At 35.0% G+C, this 19233-nt stretch overlaps 2 protein-coding genes across 6 annotated transcripts; both read left to right on the forward strand.

Moving 5' to 3' along the window:
• The first annotated feature begins 3460 nt into the window (after window positions 1–3460).
• On the forward strand, window positions 3461–7932 carry LOC120337534 (uncharacterized). 3 transcript variants are annotated; one of them, XM_078117311.1, is made up of 4 exons: window positions 3461–3668; window positions 5200–5359; window positions 5684–5859; window positions 7012–7932. In XM_078117311.1, exons 2-4 carry the CDS (start codon window positions 5249–5251, stop codon window positions 7472–7474), a joined length of 750 nt encoding a protein of 249 aa, XP_077973437.1. In that variant the 5' UTR covers window positions 3461–3668; window positions 5200–5248; the 3' UTR covers window positions 7475–7932. The 3 variants fall into 3 exon arrangements, with proteins under 3 accessions (XP_077973437.1, XP_077973436.1, XP_039261285.2); XM_078117310.1 differs by lacking the exon at window positions 3461–3668 and adding an exon at window positions 3680–3931; XM_039405351.2 differs by lacking the exon at window positions 3461–3668 and adding an exon at window positions 3948–4520.
• Window positions 7933–11331: 3399 nt separating this feature from the next.
• Window positions 11332–17974, forward strand: LOC120337533 (uncharacterized). Of its 3 annotated transcripts, none has more exons than XM_039405349.2 (5): window positions 11332–13218; window positions 13599–13694; window positions 14360–14519; window positions 14851–15026; window positions 15717–17974. In XM_039405349.2, the coding sequence occupies exons 2-5, from the start codon at window positions 13672–13674 to the stop codon at window positions 16177–16179; spliced, it is 822 nt and encodes a 273-aa protein (XP_039261283.2). In that variant the 5' UTR covers window positions 11332–13218; window positions 13599–13671; the 3' UTR covers window positions 16180–17974. The 3 variants fall into 3 exon arrangements, with proteins under 3 accessions (XP_039261283.2, XP_039261284.2, XP_039261282.2); XM_039405350.2 differs by having other exon boundaries at window positions 11332–11809; window positions 12203–13694; XM_039405348.2 differs by having other exon boundaries at window positions 11332–13694.
• Window positions 17975–19233: the final 1259 nt, after the last annotated feature.

A 19233-nucleotide genomic window follows, 5' to 3' on the forward strand; every position in this document is an offset into this window, starting at 1 on the left:
GAGAGTATACCATTTTGCAAAATTGGGTTATCTGTTCTAATTTTCAATTTAAAAAAACTGACAAACGAATGCAAAGTCACAAAAACAATGTTTACCAACTTGTCTAAAAAACTGAAAATGCATTACATCAAGACGATGCATTCGATGTCAAGAAGCAGCTGCGGTCCAAATTGAATACTCGAAAGGTCCGGATTCGGACCGCGGTTCGCCAGTTGAGTAGCCCTGTGCTAGGGTACCCTGCCAATGGCACTGTAAGGGTTCAACATGAATTTCAACATTTCATTTGTCGTCGTAGTGAAAATCCTCATCCAGGAGTAATTGACGGCAATATGATTCGGTTCATTGCAGATTATATCCTCTTAACCTTATGGCCGATGCTAGCGTTAAGCGATTTTTTTCTCACTGTACGTACAATCCTGCGAGAAATAATACTAATTCTCTTGTCAGATAGAGAGAACTTTTGCCACTGAAAGTACACTATAGTCGCTCACTTAATGATAGATTAAATCAAATCTGGTTTTATTATCAAATTTTCATCCCTGACTTGTTAGTCTGTGTTTTGATCGATTTTGAGGATTGTATTCCCCACTTCAACAGACTTAATATCATGGTAAATGTATGTAAACGTACAGAAATCGGCAAAATTGAAACGCGTGAAATTTTTTTGAAAAAACTTTGAATTAAATACTAAAATCTTCGGTTCGTCCTTGTTTTAACTTGGACCTTGTTTCGAATGGTATCATTAGATTGAATTTATCCTGCACCAGTAAAATTTTATAAGCTATTTTAATGTTCTCCAAATCTTCACATGTCGGCTGCGCGAACTTGTGTTAAACAACGACGTTCCCTAATTACTTCGATACGCAGCGACGTCGGCGTGGCAACTCTGCGTTCTTTATGAAAAACACATATCGCTTTCCCTCGCGTGTGTGAAACGTCATTAACCTAAAGCAGGAATCTCCAACACATTTTTCAGACATAAACAAAACTTGTGAAGCTTCAGTGCAAGCAAGCTTTGCCATAAGTGAGATGATTGCGAAATAGTCGTGTTCTTTCGTTGAATGAAGCTTTATTAAAGGGTGTATGCTGGAGGCCTGTGAAGTAACAGCGGTAATATTTTTGTTTAACAATTGAAGGTAAAAAATCAGCCTTTTGCTCCAGCACAAGTAAATGAATATGTTTCATGTCTCGTTTTGTGGAAGATTCAAGTATAATTTCAACAAATATATTCAGACATCTTTTGTTATTTTTTTGTATCAATTTTGTACCTAATTTGTTGGTTTGTGGCCCGCGTCGCCGATAAATTTCATAAAGTGGCCCGTGACGTATTTTAAAGTGGAGACCCTTGATCCAAAACAAAAAAGCAGGTATTATTTGAACTGGTATTGGGATACCTGTTCACACCATGCCGAACGTTTAAAGCCTGCGTTTTGCATTAATCATTCCAGAAGCTGATGAAATGTCTGAATTTTCTCAATTTTCTTGATTTAAAGAGCTGTTGCAGCAGTTGCTCCAAAAAGTATAGAATATAAACGGTCTCATGGCTAGCCCATTGTGCGGCCTAATGAATTTCATCGAAGTGTACAAGTTGTACATTCAATGTACACAATTTGAAGACCAATCGCCGCGTCTGGTGTTAAAGCACCTATCAACTTATTGGCAGAATATTTCGATTCTTTTGCGTCGGAAAATGTAAAATATTTACTAGGTGATCTAGCGACGCCATCATGTTCTCGATCTCGTTGATAAAACTTGATTGTAATTGTAATGATATCCAACAATGAAAAATTAGTCCCGATGTTTGCGGCGGAACCCTATAAAAACGCGGGGTTCAATTTTTTTTGGTTTGGCCATTTAGTTACGTCCCATAATCAGATACCAAATGTATATATCATGGCCCTTGTTTTTTAGGAATTATTATCTATATTTAATTAATTTTTACCACAATCGTTACTTAACTGTTTTTCGGTCTTACACACATGGTAAAAATTTGGAAATTGATAGTTTTACCCAATATTTATGACACCCATCCAAGAAGCAATCGTTTTTTTGCGCGGAGTATGAACTATCTATCGCGTCAATATTAATGCCTTTAATAACATATGTTCGCCGGTTACTTTTCTGACAGATAAAGTTGACTGATTGAATTATAATTTCCCATCTTGCCACAATGTCGCTTTTAAAATTTTGAAACGTTTTTTTAAATATATATGAGGTTAAATATTCACGCAAAAGAGGTGACAAATAAAATTATTGAAAAACAGTAGTAAAACTGCAGCAAGAGCTCCAGTCAAATAGATAATATTTATATTTTATACACTCCAGATAATTAGATGTTCTTGTAATCTTGATATATGCTGGTATATCTCATTCCATGCATGTAGCATATTTTTTCAATATATTTTGGCAATTTACACCGTGTTGAAAATTTTATCATGTACAAATAGTTGCAAGATTTTGTAGGGTAATTTGTATTGTAGTTCGGTCAGTTTGTCAAAATAAGTTCCGTATAATCAGCGATACTTACATCAGGAATTTTTATAATAAAATGTGTATCTCTTTGTTTAATATTTTGGTCTTATTGGGTGTTGATTTATCGAGTTTAGTTGGATGACTTTAACCTGAACTTCGTATATGCTGACCGTACCACCGAGCCGAGTTATCTGAGAAACAACTGCGGAATATTAATTTTTCAGAAGAATGTTCATTCGTTTTGCTGCTGCGAAAGTTTGGTCCGAATTATTGAGCATCTTTTTTTTTATTCAAATGTTTAATGAACGCAGGTTTAAATCACTTTGTTAGGATCACACAGCGATAGAACTCTGGACCCAAAATGGCGGATGTGACGTCACACACGCGCTTATAACGTTATCAATGCATGTCCTCACTTGTGTTATAGTCACGTTGATTCGGGTTATCCAGACGTTATATTAACCTGTTCATATCCGTTAACTCGAGCTGAATTCCCCGTAATAGGAAGCTTCGTATAAAGCGATTGCTAAATAGTCCAGGGGTGGACAATGTGCTTTCAATCGGGATCGACTAAAATCTTCAAAATTGCTCGCGATCGACTGGTCACGGTAATAAGGTCATACAAAAAACGAATGAGCACTGAATATGCAGATAACTGCACACACGCTCACAATGAGCTTGGCTTTGTGGCCGCATTCGCAATGAAATCGACACAAAATTTATTATGTTCCATCCAAGTTGTTAAACTAGTTCAAGGCAATTTCCGCGATCGACATCTTGGCCGCTCCTGCGATATAAATGTGACTGATATGGCGCAGAGATTATTATTAACAGATACTCATATTGGCATGCATGATCAAATCGCCTCTGAATCGAATGCATAATTAAAGTTTTTGGCATAGATTCAAATGAAATGACTGGCATTCGGACAATCGCATTTCACTTTCTAGGTCGAGTTGAAACAAGTGCAAATATTGATTTTCTGTGTAGTTGGATCATGCAATTATTAAACTGAAGGTAGTCTCTGAATGAAAACTCTACTCATGTTTAACAACGTCAAATAGATCTACCGACAAATGTATTGCATGTTTTTGGATACGAAGGACCATAAAATGCCTATTAATTTGACATTTGTTTCTAAATGTGTTATAAGATCTCGTTACTATTGGAAGGATACCAATACTATTCTCTACTCGGTATGATATATTATTGACCGTTGGTTCCACCTAGTTATTTAATGACGATGATTGTCCCGTATGTGTGTTACAGCAGTGTTCCGTCTACTTTATACTGTTGGATTTAGTCTTGTTGAGGTTTCGTATACTTTGCCAGTCTTCTAAGGGCAAAGGCAAACCTTTGTATGCACCGAGAGTATGAATAATGTTTCGAACGTTTCTATACTTTGGGGGTTTAGATCAAAATCCAATGTACACGTGGAAGATCGGAAATGATATATCCGGTAATTTGGAAAATCTGATCTGCGTTTTTTAGTCTTATTCAGTGAACGTTGTACTCCGAAAGTTGGTTGACGCGTTGCTGTATCGTAATCAATGAATATTGAATTGTATTGTTTTCTAGCAAATCAGTTTCACTGTATTATGATAGATGAATATTGAAGGCAATGAGTAGGCATTAATTCGATACAAAACTATATTTGATATGTGTATGTCTACGTATGCTAGAAATTAGATTAAAGGGAATTATTGTACAGTTTCGTCATTTGTACACGTTGTGATGCCTATTTCCTGATTCGTACGTCGTTCAAGAAGCATAATAGGTTGAGAGTATGATGCACCGTCGGCAATTAATATCAGATAAACGTCCAGAAGATAGATAAATCTAATGCTGTTTATTAGCACAATACAAATGTCGATACAGTTATGATATTATGTTAAAGAAAACATTTATAATGAAGTTAATCTTAACTTGTTTCGTGTTTGGTTGTATTTTAGACCAGTACATTGGCGAATATAAAAAACATAAACAGCAATTATTAGAAAATAATACGTAGTTCATGCAGGTTAGATGTCGAAAAAAGACAATTCAAGGTAAAATTAAAAATATTTGGCATGGATGGAGGTTTGAAGAATTTGTGAGAAAACTAATGAGTATCACAGAAAAATTATGTTCGGAGAATATGAGGCCAGACAACACCAACCTATTATTGTACAGGCGGCCATCCTATTATATTCAACACTGCTCGGAAACGATCATTATTATTGGGCAAAGTATACGTGGCTCAACTGTTATCGTCTGCACTCATATAATTGCTCTGATACATGGAACTAAAATATCAAAAACTCTATCCTATATTTATGCCATATCCTCCTATCATATTTCTATTCAATACATCCATTCATCGAATCGGTGTAATTTCCCTTCGTTTTGGGCATCCTTCTGAGTCACTTTATTCATACCTTGCTCTTCGTGATATATTAGCAATATGTGTTGCATTTTAGTCATTGATGTATTGTTATTTGTCGCCGAGTTTCAAAGTACTTGACTTGATAGGCATAAACTTTTTGAATACTGCACGTGCCTTTTCAGCAACCTTAAGCCGGAAGCCTCAAATCGTTTATCCAAAGAGAATAATGCCAGATTGCAATAAAACTCAGATACTTTTTTATCATAGTTCGACAATCGTTCTATAGATCATAAAAACCTTCACGATATAAGCCATAATATGAACACAACTTGTACATTTTTTTAGCGATGTGATTTTTTCAGATTGTGCCTTGAAATCTGCACCGACAATGAAGAAGATTGGAAAGTATTTATGGGGATTTGTGCTATTGCATTTCAAGATAGTAATCCGTTTAAACGATCGCATCCTGATCCAAGCAAACGAAAATTATTTTTGTCAGAATATTTTAAATACGTTTATGAGGTATATGCAATTCAAAAATGAATGCGCTATTATAAAATACTGTATTTTATTTCAGTTAACAAAGAGAAATGGCAGTTTACAGATGGCATCGAAGTATATTTGATATTTGTAGACCATACTTGGGTGTTCAGCTTTTTAATCTGCAAATTATTGTTGTTTACGATAAACTATATTGACTAAAATGATTATTATCATAATCAGTACATCAATAATATTCTATGTTTAGTTAAAATACATTATCTATTTATACAGATATTACATCTCTTACACACGTTTTTAAAATTATATTTGCTATTAATTACACAATCCATGTTATCTTTTCAGACCGAGTTGTCGAACGGTCGAGCAGGTCTTGTGTGTGTGAAAAAAATTAGCGATAATCAACAAAAACCAAAAATACTTTACGGGTTTTGTATGATTCATAAAGGATCTCCCAAAAGCCGAGGTGATAAAACATGTATGGAAAACATTGATAAAAAGGGAATGGAAATCAGTTTGGGGTAAGGTTGCTGTTACTGTATTTTTGTGAGTTGAGGATATAAAATTTCAATGTATAGCGGTCGTACATCGTGCACTGAGTTATGTAATAAAACTCAACCTCAAAGAATGAATAGCACAGTCGTTTCATTTCATCGAGAAGTACTTTTATGACAATACATTCAGTCAGTCGAGTGCAAATAACTAAATTGAAAGGTGTGATGCGATGGTTTTCTCTCTAAATTTGACAATATAGTTCATGACGACGAATACCTATCACCAATCATATTTATACTCGCTTACCAATTGGATAATTACTTTTAACCCACCACAGGGATTTACCAGGCTGCTCACATTCTATACTAAATTAGATTCGCCAATACCAAGCAAGCCAATAAGTAAAAATCATGGGGATTTTAGGTTCAAATTATTGGGTCAGTTTTATTCAAATATATTAAATCACTCAATTATTGTTATACTTTCAATCATGTTTCTTTTGCATTTGTTTTGCGAGTATCTTTTTGAACAATACCAGATTATGATTTTTAATGTTGAATTTTATAATGTTGACAAGTGATATGTCATGACTAGATTTTTGTTTTGTATTTTCTTCCCAGTGTGTTTTGTAAAAATTCTAGAAACTCGATGCTCTACGAATGAAAATACTGCGTTTCGTTCACTTATCTGAAATTTTGACAAATAGAATTATATTCTAATTATTCAAATAAAATTCTGAATATGCGCGATGCTTTTTTAAACATTAAGATATGTAACTTACTATATAACAACTTTTTAAGTCGTGTTCTGATATCGGTAATAGAATGTAATACACATTTTATTGTACCCATTAGCGTTATTGGGAATTGAATGATAAATATTGAAGAATTTTAGTAACTCACTAACGAGAATCCATGCTAAAATATTTGGATAAAAATGTCAAATTTCCGTACGATTGCGGAGTTTTTCGAAATAGCCAAAACTCACCTGCGGTGGGATATCGAAGCGTAATATAAACACAAGTGAAAATAGAAGTATATTCTGTCGAAATATATATTGTCCGAGTGGATCTATATGTAATCTATTTTAATTCTCTATGCGCTTGGATGAGCATTAGAGTTTGAATTTTGGCTCTTTCATCATTCAAAATTCCCAACATACCTTAACACAATTTCAAGGGAGGACGAGTGGTTGGAAAAGAATGTTCTTTCCAAAATGAGAGACCTTTCAAAAATGCTAAATTTCACCGCAGTATATGCGTATTTACAAGCCAGTGTCCAAGAACACATGAACAATGGTGTTGGAAGCAAATATATTCAGGCCTCAGCTGACATGCTTGTCCAGGATGGCATAAAACGAGGTTTGATACCAGCTCATTTACCTACTGTAGTGTACGGAGTTCTAGACGACGTCAGAGTCTGGAGATTTTACAAACAAGCAGGGACTATTGAAATTGCTCACTTACATCATGGTGAAGATGACAAACACAAATGTCGCAAAATTAAATGCATCGATAATAATATGAGAGACAACAGGAATGAAATTTTTGACTGTGTTATCGTTGTGGCTAAAGTTTTGGGACCTCACAAGTTCCTTTTGCAACAGTTGAAAACTGTCTTTAATTTCAAATCAATGCTTTAAATATTTGTCATAGAAATATTCTACTTTTTACTTCCATAATGCTATAAAAGTTATTGAATGTTCCCTGGTAAAACTATCTTTCGTGTCAACCAGTCGGACTTAATTTGTCTGGCATAGGCCTACTACATATGTGTGCATAGTGTCGTTCCAATATGTTGATACTTGTGGTGAGAAGTCTCAGGCCTTTGTTCTGAGCCCAAATTCAACGTCGTTTCAAGGTGTTACAATTTACATAGTCTATGCAGAAACAGAACAATACGCAACTAAAAACTTATACCCCAGTTTTTGCTGTAACAGTGTTAAAAACTAGAGTGTGAATTGCACGTTATAGGAATATGCTACACAAGAACAATAGTATTTATGCAAAATTGTGAACTGTTTTAATTTAACACTTGATTTTTTTATTCTAGAATTAGTTGTGAAAAATGAATCATTTTTTAATAAAAGTATATCCATGATCCGTTTGTTTACACTGTTTCTTTTCACTTTTGCTAACAAACATATTTTGTTTGGTGGGATAAGTCAGTTTTATTTTTACCAATGTTCCACGGTTCTTGTAATATGCCCGCATTACACATAGTTGCTTCTATTTGCGTAATTTTCAAACCACAATAACATTCGCCCAAAGGGTCTACATATACATAGATTCTTATTTTTAATGTTTCATACTCAATGTTGAACAAGTCGCTAAATCTCGAGTTGAGAGTAAGGCCGGGTCAAGGTTCATCCAAGTCTCAAGTCAAGAAAACGTGAAGTTAAAGTATGGAGTCACCAGTCCAGCTGGAAAAATTTCAATTTTTCGTTACACCCATTCATTCCGAAAATCAAATAATGGTTTTATTAGGTATTAATAACACTTTCCTCTTCATCAACAATTTCCATTCAAATATAACAATTGTCGACGTGGTAAATATGTATTTCATTGACATTTTTTGACATTTCAAACAATCGTTCAAGTTATCTTTGACACTGAAATCGAGCCTTCCTGGCTGCTTTCCTTATTGCATTGCAGTATATTCGAATATTTACTGCGCTATTGAACCCCTGCACTCATCATCAACTTTTCTGCGTGTTTCCATTTGTCTGATTATAATTAAATTGTAGGCTCGTTAAACGAGTCCAGTAGAATTTTCAGGATATAATAAAATTTAGTCTAAACGTGTCTCACGATTAATTCTGTTACATAAAAAAAAGTACTTTACTCCTTGAGCGTAGATTATAAATAAAATTAATTCATCGTCAAAATCGCCGCTTGGATGTTTACCCGGTCATAGACTTACTTGTTTAGTTCGCGACATTGGCCAATCAGCAAGATGCAAAAATGTTGAATTATATTCGTTAGTTTTAGTTGTTTTTTCGGAAATTAAAATATAAATCAAATAAGTCAATGATCACTTCGCCTTTCTAGGAGTTTCAGATTAATTACAGTAATCAAAAATGAGAATAGAAATAGCTATGATAGACTAGGCTAAAATTCTTTACCGGTACTTTTAAAAAACAGATTGTTGAATGGTATGAATTAGAATGATAGTTTGTGAAACAAATACCCTATTTTACAGGCAACAACTCGCGAAACCACTCTTAGAATAAGCACCGAAAATTTTGAAAGGTTATAAAGTATAGGAAGAATTTTCCGGGGTCAAAGGCCGAGGAAAGATCCATTCAGTGAAGCGTCTCGGGCCAGGTTATTTTACTCCGGACGTATTTTGCCGACCACTGGGACACGCAAACTTTCGTACCTTACTGCGAAGACAAGTCCAGCAATCCTTTAGCGTGTAATAATCGCTCACGTGATTCAAACCTACGAAAACCAAGTGCACGATGCGCCGAACAAAAACAGGTTTCGCGAAATTGCCCCCCTATCGCTTCCTTCGACTTTTTTTGCCTCCCTTTGTATCGTTTTCGCCCACCGGGGGGCAATATCGCCCACTTTGGGAATCACTGATCTAGACCACATCTTTACCTGAATCCTGAACTTGAAAGAAGCTGCCAAATTCAAAACGCATCCTGAAGCAACGAACTAACCTTAAGGTTGAGTCAGTCAAGTTCGAGGAAAAACGCTAGTCGGTTAGAAATATAATCTTTAGTCTACAATCCTATGGTAAACGTATTGAATTGAATGTTACCATAGTGAAAACGTTAGGAATGTTATTTACTTCCACCCGTAACCACCACGACGTTGCGCAAGCGAAGGCATTTTGTTGTCACGGGTTTTATTAGTCACGTGCATAATTGAATATGAATGGATACTGATATCAAGGTTGGCTGACTATTCAGCATTGACACAGCTTGGCAAAGCTCATTCAACAGTTTCAGGTTCAGTACATAAATCATTATTCTTAGAGTGGTTAAGACAGTAGTATCGTGATAAGATTTAAATCAATAACTGAAAAAGGAAGATGGCGATTACCCTCATATTGAAGAGTAGTCGTACTGAAATTTATCCCATTTTTTTCAATTTCAATATATTGGCAAGTTTCAACAATTTTTTATTCGTTATATATCACGTAGTTTCAACCCTAGTTCAATTACGAAACTTGTATACCGTTAATCACAATGTATACTTCACGCAACGACCAATCGTTTTGAACAAGAACCTCGAATAAAGTCTTAATAGTTAATGTTAATATGATTACAAAACTTTATTGTGTTTACATACTCGGTGTTCCGTTTTCCTGTGTATTTATATACCTGGCATTTGAAAGATGAAAAATATGGTCAGCTTAAAAGTTGCTTTTCATCAATGACTCTTATCAATGTTGAAATGTACGCAATATGTTATTTTCAGGAGATGCATTTTACATACAAATATTTTACCTCCAACAAATATGTCAAATTTATTCAGGTTCTAATAGTTTATATTATACTCTAGTTCGTATTACGTAGGCTATATATGTGTTTGTGATAGAGTCTTTCCCCTATTTATTGTTGCCAGCCAAGATTTATAGACGTACTTTACTTACGTATTATGTATTCCTGTAGGGATATTAGTTAATTAGACCATATTTTTAACAGTTAGAAAAAAAGGTAATATCGGTTAGCCCGGTATTTCTACTAAATTTGAAAAAGGCAATGCCAAAACAATTTGACGATAAATGTTTAATTAGTTTTCAGAACAACTGCGTCAGTTGAAAACAAGCTATCTTGCCCTTAAGCAAAACCAGTCCGCAAAAGCCAGTTTTTAATTACCTCGAACACTTATAGCGAACTAGATAATTGGCCAATGACAACTTTCTAAATTGGTTTAGAAGAATTGCGGAGATTCAATTACGGGACCTTTACTTTATTTATTATAAACGATAACACGCAAAAAGCCATCCCTGAAGGCATGACATTCGTCTCGACCATTCTTAATAAACAGCAAAATATTCCTCTAATATTCATTCATTGATTGGTTGATCGTGTTATTACATTCTTCTCGTGTCGTCTAATACAACAAGTAAAAGGTTGGTGACTTAGCATACCAATTTTATAGGATGCTTGTTATATTAAAAGCAACCCTAAATAGAACTTGGTTAAGAACACAGACTCCTGGTTAAATAGAGTTTAACCTTGCACACGATTCTCCCTGACTCCGTTAGGGCAGAGCTTACCCCAGCAGACAATTGATAGTAACAAGTCACCAACCTTTTACTTATTGTATTAGACGACACGAGAAGAATGTAATAACACGATCAACCAATCAATGAATGAATATTAAAGGAATATTTTGCTGTTTATATAGAATGGTCGAGGCGAATGTCATGCCTTCAGGGATGGCTTTTTACGTGTTATCGTTTATAATAAATAAAGTAAAGGTCCCGTAATTGAATCTCCGCAATTCTTCTAAACCAATTTAGAAAGTTGTCATTGGCCAATTATCTAGTTCGCTATAAGTGTTCGAGGTAATTAAAAACTGGCTTTTGCGGACTGGTTTTGCGTAAGGGCAAGATAGCTTGTTTTCAACTGACGCAGTTGTTCTGAAAACTCATTAAACATTTATCGTCAAATTGTTTTGGCATTGCCTTTTTCAAATTTAGTAGAAGTACCGGGCTAACCGATATTACCTTTTTTTCTAACTGTTAAAAATATGGTCTAATTAACTAATATCCCTACATTCCCCGTGCTTGTTTAAGCGTCTTTGCACTAAATGTTTTATTACGTTTGATCCGTCTTTAGTAAATAAGTGGTTTTCATTCTTAGGAAGGAGTAGTTAGTATACAATAATATAGAATTAGAAGTAGCAACAAGTATTGGAACGACCAAAGCAGTTTGAAAAATGCCTGATTGCGAAAGTGGTATATGACGGGAAAGTAATAGCTGTAAGAATTTGAGACTCTTGTAGGAAGAAAAATGGTAACTTCCGCTTTGTCATCGTTTTTATGCCGGGATTTATATAGCCCTAGTAAGCCTAATCTTTCAGAAATATCTCCATTATAAGAGAATTCTTTTTCATGGATATTTAAATACATTTGATTAGGTTGGTTGAGCTAAGTTTTGATTCCTATACCTAACTGACACAATATAAAGATAAACACGCGGAAAATCATCTCCTGGGATTCGAGTTATGTGAACCAATGCTCGTCCACTGACATTCTTACTGCTGGCACATTGAAGAAAAGCCTAGGTTTTCTCGTGACAAATTGGTCCCATTGCACACCAGGGAACCAATCTTTCTGTTAGTGAATTGTATTAGCAAAGTGTGAACTGCAGATAACATAACGCTGAGGTTATTTGATTTTTCTTTAGGCCATACTTGACTGAAGAACAGCGTAAGATGAAGTAAACAAAGATCTACGAAAGTCAGCAAGCGAGCTATAAGCAATAAAAATGCAAGTAGGCAGATTTTGGTTTTCCAGACGTCATATCAATATTTGCATATGCTTCTTTCACTTTAGCTGAATTCCACGCAATAGGAAGCGATTTCTATATACAATGTAACAGATATGGCGCTTAGATTATTATAAACAGATACGTTGGTTACTCATAACGCCATGCATGATCGAATCGATGCATAATGTAAAGTGTTTGGCATAGATTCAAATGAAATGACTGGTATACGGGCAATCGCATTCCACTTTCTAGGTCGAGCTGTTGAAACAACAGTAAATATTGTTGATTTTCTGTGTAACTAGAATACTAGTTCATGCAATTATTAAACTGAAGGTGGTCTCTGAATAAAACCATACTCATGTTTAACAACGTCAAATTGATCTAGCGACAATTGTATTGCATGTTTTTGAATACGAAGGACCATAAAATGCTTATTCATTTGATATTTGTTTCTAAATGTGTTATGAGATCTCGTTATTCCCGGAAGGATACCAATACTCTACTCGATATGATATATACTACTAATCGTTATTTTCACCTAGGTATTTTATAATAGTAATTGTTCCGTATGTGTGTTACGGCAGTTCTGTCTCTCTATACTGTTGGATTTAGTCTTGTCCAGGTTTTGTATGTTTTGCCAATCTTCCGAAGGCAAAAATTTATAGCAATATGTAAGCAGGTTCCAAATACAAATTTCTCTAAAGATCGCTGAGCGGTAAAGATCCCTGTGAATGGTTATCGATTGAAATTGCTTTGAGAAAACGTTCTTCCAAAAAGCACCTAGAGTATGAATAATGTTTCGAACGTTCCTTTACCTTGGGGGTTTAGATCAGAATCCAATGTACACGTGAAAGATCGAAATAATATATCCAGTTATTCAGAAAATCTGATCTGCGTTTCAAGTCTTTTGATTGAGTGAACCTTGTACCTAGGTGAATCATTTTTTTCTATTATAATGCGTAAAAATAATTTAATGTAATTCATACAATAATTCGATACATAACATATATTTGAAATATGTATGTCTACGTATGCTAGAAATTATATTATTGTACAGTTTCGTACCTTGTACAGGAGTTGTGATGCTTAACTCTTGATTCGTACATGTAATGTCGTTCATACACCATAATAGGTTTAGGGTTTAATTTAATGTACCGTAGGCAAATAATATCAGATAAAAGTCTAGAAGATAGATAAATCCAAGCCTGTTTATTAGCACAATCCAAATGTCGATGCAATTATTATATTATATCAAACAAAACATTTATAGTCAATTTAATTTTAACTTGTTCCGTTCTTGATTGTATTTTAGAGTAGTGCATTGGTGAATATAGGGAACATAAACATCAATTATTAGTACATAATACGTAGTTCATGCAAGATTGATGTCGAAAGAAGACAATTCAAGGTAAAATTGAAATACTTGGCATGGAGGAAGGATTGAAGAATTTGTGACTAATCTAATATATAAGTATCACAGAAAAATTGAGGCCAGATAACATCCATATATTATTGTATAGACCTTCCTGGTTTACTCTACCCTGCTCGGAAACGATCATCAATATAGGGCTAAGTATATGTGTCTCAATTGCTAGCGTTTGGAGTATTGAGCTCATAAAATCGCTCTGATAGATGGCAGTGAAATGTCAGAACTCTATCATATATTTGAGGCATAGCCTCCTATCATATTTCTATTCAATACACCCATTCATCGAATCGGTGTAATTTCCCTTTCGTTTTTTTTGCATTCTTGTGAGTCACCTCATTTATACCTTGCTCTTCGTGATATATTTGCAATGTGTGTTGCATTTTAGTCATTGATGTATTGTTATTTGTCGCGCTGAGTTTCAAAGAACTAGGTTTTTTAGGCATAAACTTTTTTGAATACTGCATGTACCTTTTCAGCAACCCTTAACCGGAAACCCAAAATCGTTTATCCAAATAGAATATTACCAGATATCAATAATACAAGGTATCTAGATAGATACCTTTTATCATAGTTCGACAGCCGTTTTATAAATCGTGCAAACCGTCACGATATAAGCCAGTAACACGAACACAACTTTTTTTCAGGTTGTGCCTGGAAATATGCACCGACAATGAGGAAGATTGGAAAGAGTTTTTGGGTATTTGTGCTATTGCATTTCAAAGTAGTACACCGTTTAAGCGATCACATCCTGATCCAAAAAAACGAAAATTACATTTGTCAGAATATTTCAAATACGTTTATGAGGTATGCATTTTGAGAATGAATGTTCTATTTTGGTATTTTCCCACGAAGTTTGTAAATCATTTAGGACTCTGCTCAGCCTTAAAAATATATATACTCAGTGAAGCAAACTTTTGTACTAACTTGTGTGTTTAGCTTTTTAATCTGCAAATTATTGCCGTTGATGATAAACTATATACTGACAAAAATGATTACTATCATAATCAGTGCGTATAATAATATTCAATTTTTCTTCAAAAATACATTATGTGTATGTATACATCTCTTACAAAATTATGCATAGTATAAATAAGTTATGATATATACATATCAATTGCACAATGCATGTTTTCAGACCGAGTTGTCGAAGGGTCGAGCAGGTCTTGTGTGTGTGAAAAAAATTAGCGATAACCAACAAAAACCGAAAATACTTTACGGGTTTTGTATGCTTTATAAAGAATCTCCCAGAAGCCGAGGTGATAAAACATGTATGGAAAACATTGATAAAAAGGGAATGGAAATCTGTTTGGGGTGAGCTTTTACTGTATTTTTGTGAATTGAGAATATAAAATTTCAATAAATAGCGCCGTACAGCGCACATTGAGTTATGTGAAAAAAAAACAGTCCCAAAGAATGACCAGCGCAGTCGATCCTCCCCACCGAAAGATAATTTCATGGCTATACATTCAGTCAGTCCAGAGCAATTAATTTTTGAAGATGCATGATGCTCATTTTAAACTTAAACTTCGTTTAGGGAAGTAAATTTGACAGTTGACAACTCTTAAATTTCCCATCCCATCCGTACGTTGAAGTTTTATTTGGGAAAACTTTTTCAACTTGTGTTCTGATATCGGCAATTAAAATGTTATACACATTTCATTGTACCCATTATCAGTATTGAATGATAAATTTAGAAAATTTCAATAACTTACTAACGAAAATCAGTGCTCAAATATTTGGACACGAAGGCATAATTTCTGTACGATTGTGGAATTTTTTGAAATAACTAAAATTAATTCCGGTGGGGTAACGAAGTGTATGATAAAAACTGGTCAAAAAGTAACCGAACCGAAGTATCTTCTGCTCCTATATAATAATGAATTATGTCTGAGTGAATCAATAATAATATTGTTGGGTGAGCATTAAAGATTGATTTTTGGTTTTTTATTATTCAAAATTCCCAACATACAAAATGTGACATTCATTTAACACGATTTAAAGGGAGGACGAGTGGTTAGAGAAGAATATTCATTCCAAAATGAGAGACCTTTCAAAAATACTGAATTTCACCGCGGCATATGGATATTTGCAAGCCAGTGTCAAAGAACACATGAACAATGGTGTTGGAAGCAAATATATATTGGCCTCAGCTGAAATGCTTGTCCAGGATGGAATAATACGAGGTGTGATACCAGCTCATTTACCTATCGTAGTGTACGGAGTTCTAGATGACGTTAGAGTCAAAAGATTTCACAAACAAGCAGGGAGTATTGAAATTGCTCACTTACATTTTGGCGAAGATGACAAACACAAATGTCGCAAAATTAAATGCATCGACAATAATATGGGAGACAACAGGAATGAAATTTTTGACTGTGTTATCGTTGTGGGTAAAGTTTTGGGACCTCACAAGTTCTCTTTGCCACAGTTGCAAACTGTCTTTAATTTAAAATCAATGCTATGATTATTTGCCATAAAAATATTCTAATGCTATAAAAGTTATTGAATATTTCCCCTTGTTAAACTACATTTCGTGTCAATCAGTCGAAACTAATTTGTCTGGCATACTACATAGGTGTGCATAGTGCCGTGTTGTCCCAATATGTTAATACCTCGTGGTGAGAAGTCTCAGGCATTTGTTCTACAACCAATTTCAACGTCGTTTTAAGGTGTTACAATTTACGTAGGCTATGAAGAATCAGAACAGCAATACGAAACTAAAAGCCTATACAGTACCCTAGTTTTTTTCTGTAACAGTGTTAAAAACTAAAGTGTGAATTGCATATAATAGAAAATGCTACACAACAGCAATAATAATTATGCAATATTATGAACTGTTTATATTTGAATATACCGTTCTCATTACTTGATTTTTTTCCATCTAGATTTGTTTGTGAAGAATGAATCATTTTTTAATAAAAATATATCCATGATCTTATTCTAGTGTTTACATTGTTTTCTTTAGCAAACATATTTTGTTTAGAGGGATGAGTCGTATTTTTCAAATGGTTTCATGTTTCCTCCTATATGCCCACATCACAAACAGTTCCTCCTATTTTCGTTTTTAAATCACAATCGTCCAGGGGGTCCTACATATCCATTGGGGGAGATTTAAACACAGATTCTTATGTTCATTGCTTATACACAATGTTGAACAAGTGGCTAAATACCGAGTTGCAAGTAAGGCAGAGTTACGGTTCATCTGAGTGAGCATTGGATTTACCTTTTCATCCATTTCTTTTTATTGCTGTCGAAAGTTTCAGTGTTATCATTATACAAAGTTCTAAACGCGACGAGGATTGTAAAGGTAAATTAATTATGATGATGATTTAATCAATCCAAACGACTGTGTTTGTTAGAGGATGTCCCCTCTGTTGTCAGACGAAGAATACCACTCTAACGCCTGTCCCGATCCCCCAGTCCGTCCGACACACGTTAACGAGGCAATGTCTATATTGTCAACGATACAGTAGAATGATCCAACCGGATGGCATAAAAATCAGTAATATTCAGTAGCTTATATACTAATTACCAATAGATGAAAATGTACTAATCAAGTATGGAACATAGATAAATTATATTAAATCTGGTTTGTCATTAGGAAATGGCCGCTGTATGTCCCTACTAAAATGGCGGTCTCTCCAAAATGTCGTGTCCCACTTTTCTCACGTGTCCCATTTGTCCAATGTAGCAATGTATTTAAAAGTCGTCACGCGAGTTACGTTAGACGCAATTAAGTTAATTACCATGGATTGAATATTATACGTCACTGAAAAGTCTCACCGAAAAAGTCGTTTTTTCAACGAGCGAATATCACGACGACTGTTTTATGAGGAAAACGAAATATATATCTGGTGAATGAAATGTATGATGAACGGAACCATATGGACAAAATATTCGGCGAATGAGCTATATGTGGACAAAACTCCTGGACGAAATGCATATGAAGAACTGTTTCCTTCTGCTTTCCGAAATCATTTTGATGAACTTGTAGCAAGTACATAAGGATAGTTACTGTGTATTTTAATATTTTCACCACTTATTGTTAGTAGTGGATGTTATTTGCCTGAAACAAGGTCGTTGTCCCAATTCATTTCCTTTATGATATATTTTTCTCGCTCAGTGTAGCTTGTCTTCGCCGTTCTTTGTTAGTTAGAAATTTGGTTTCATCACATATACTTGCTTTAAGGTTTCAAGTGTAATTCGTTATTTGGATCAATTCGATTGTGCAACTTTACAATATAACAATTGGCATTCAATACATTGTGTGCTTTTTGACCTGTGAAGGAGTCAAGATCGGAGTTACACTCTGTTAACGTGTGTTCAATATAAGGCAACAAAGATTCGACCCTATCTGCGTGTCCACACTACTAACAATAATTGGTGAAAATATTAAAATACATAGTAACTATCCTTATGTACTTGCTACAAACTGTAATACTGAATCGATCTAACCTAACTTGCTCTATCTAACCACGCCCAATTTAAAATATGGCTATTCTCCTCATTCTTGAAACTTGCACAGCACTGTGTATGACGATTACTACACACTACATTTCATTTAGTTGTGGTAGAAGTCACAATCCTTGCGCATGTTCGCAACAACACGTTTGCAGAAACTACCATAATTTGTTTAAAAAAGTGTTGCGGCGAAAAGTGTTGTTATGACATGGGTTATAAGTGCCGGAATATAGCCGTGTCGATATCGGTTCGGAACCGATTTGGCGATAAAAGCAGTATTGGTATATCTTTAATATATGTATCCCAATTGAAAAATTTGAATTAGGAAACATTTCTTATTGATATTCAATGTGACAAAAGGGACACATGGGACAAGTGTGACACGTGGTACAGGTGGAGCAAGTGTGACACGTGGGACAGGTGTGACACGTGGGGCAATTGTGACACGTGGTACACGTGAGGCAAGTGTTACACATGGGGCAAGTGGTCCACTTGTTCTTGGTACACTTGGGACAAGTGATGGGACATGTGGTACAAGTGGGACACGTGGTACAAGTTGTACATGTAGGTTAAGTGGTACACGTGGTCTAGTAGTACAAGTGGGACACGTGAGACAAGTGGGACACGACATTTTGGGGACACCGCCATTTTAGTAGGGACATAGCCATTTTAGTAGGGACATAGCGGACATAGTCTATTTAGTAGGAAAATATCGGATTCGCGATTTTAGATGGGACATAGCCATTTTAGTAGGAACATAGCGGACATAGCCATTTTAGTAGGTACATAGCGGACATAGCCATTTTAGTAGAGACATAGTGGACATCGCCATTTTAGTAGGGACATATCGGGATTGCAATTTTAGAAGGGACATAGCCATTTTAGTAGGGACATAGCGGACATAGCCATTTTAGTAGGGACATAGTGGACATCGCCATTTTAGTAGGGACATAGTGGACATCGCCATTTTAGTAGGGACATACCGGGATTGCGATTTTAGAAGGGACATAGCCATTTTAGTAGGAACATAGCAGACATAGCCATTTTAGTATTGACA

Source organism: Styela clava, chromosome 10 (genome assembly GCF_964204865.1).
Source record: "Styela clava chromosome 10, kaStyClav1.hap1.2, whole genome shotgun sequence".
NCBI lineage: Eukaryota > Metazoa > Chordata > Ascidiacea > Stolidobranchia > Styelidae > Styela > Styela clava.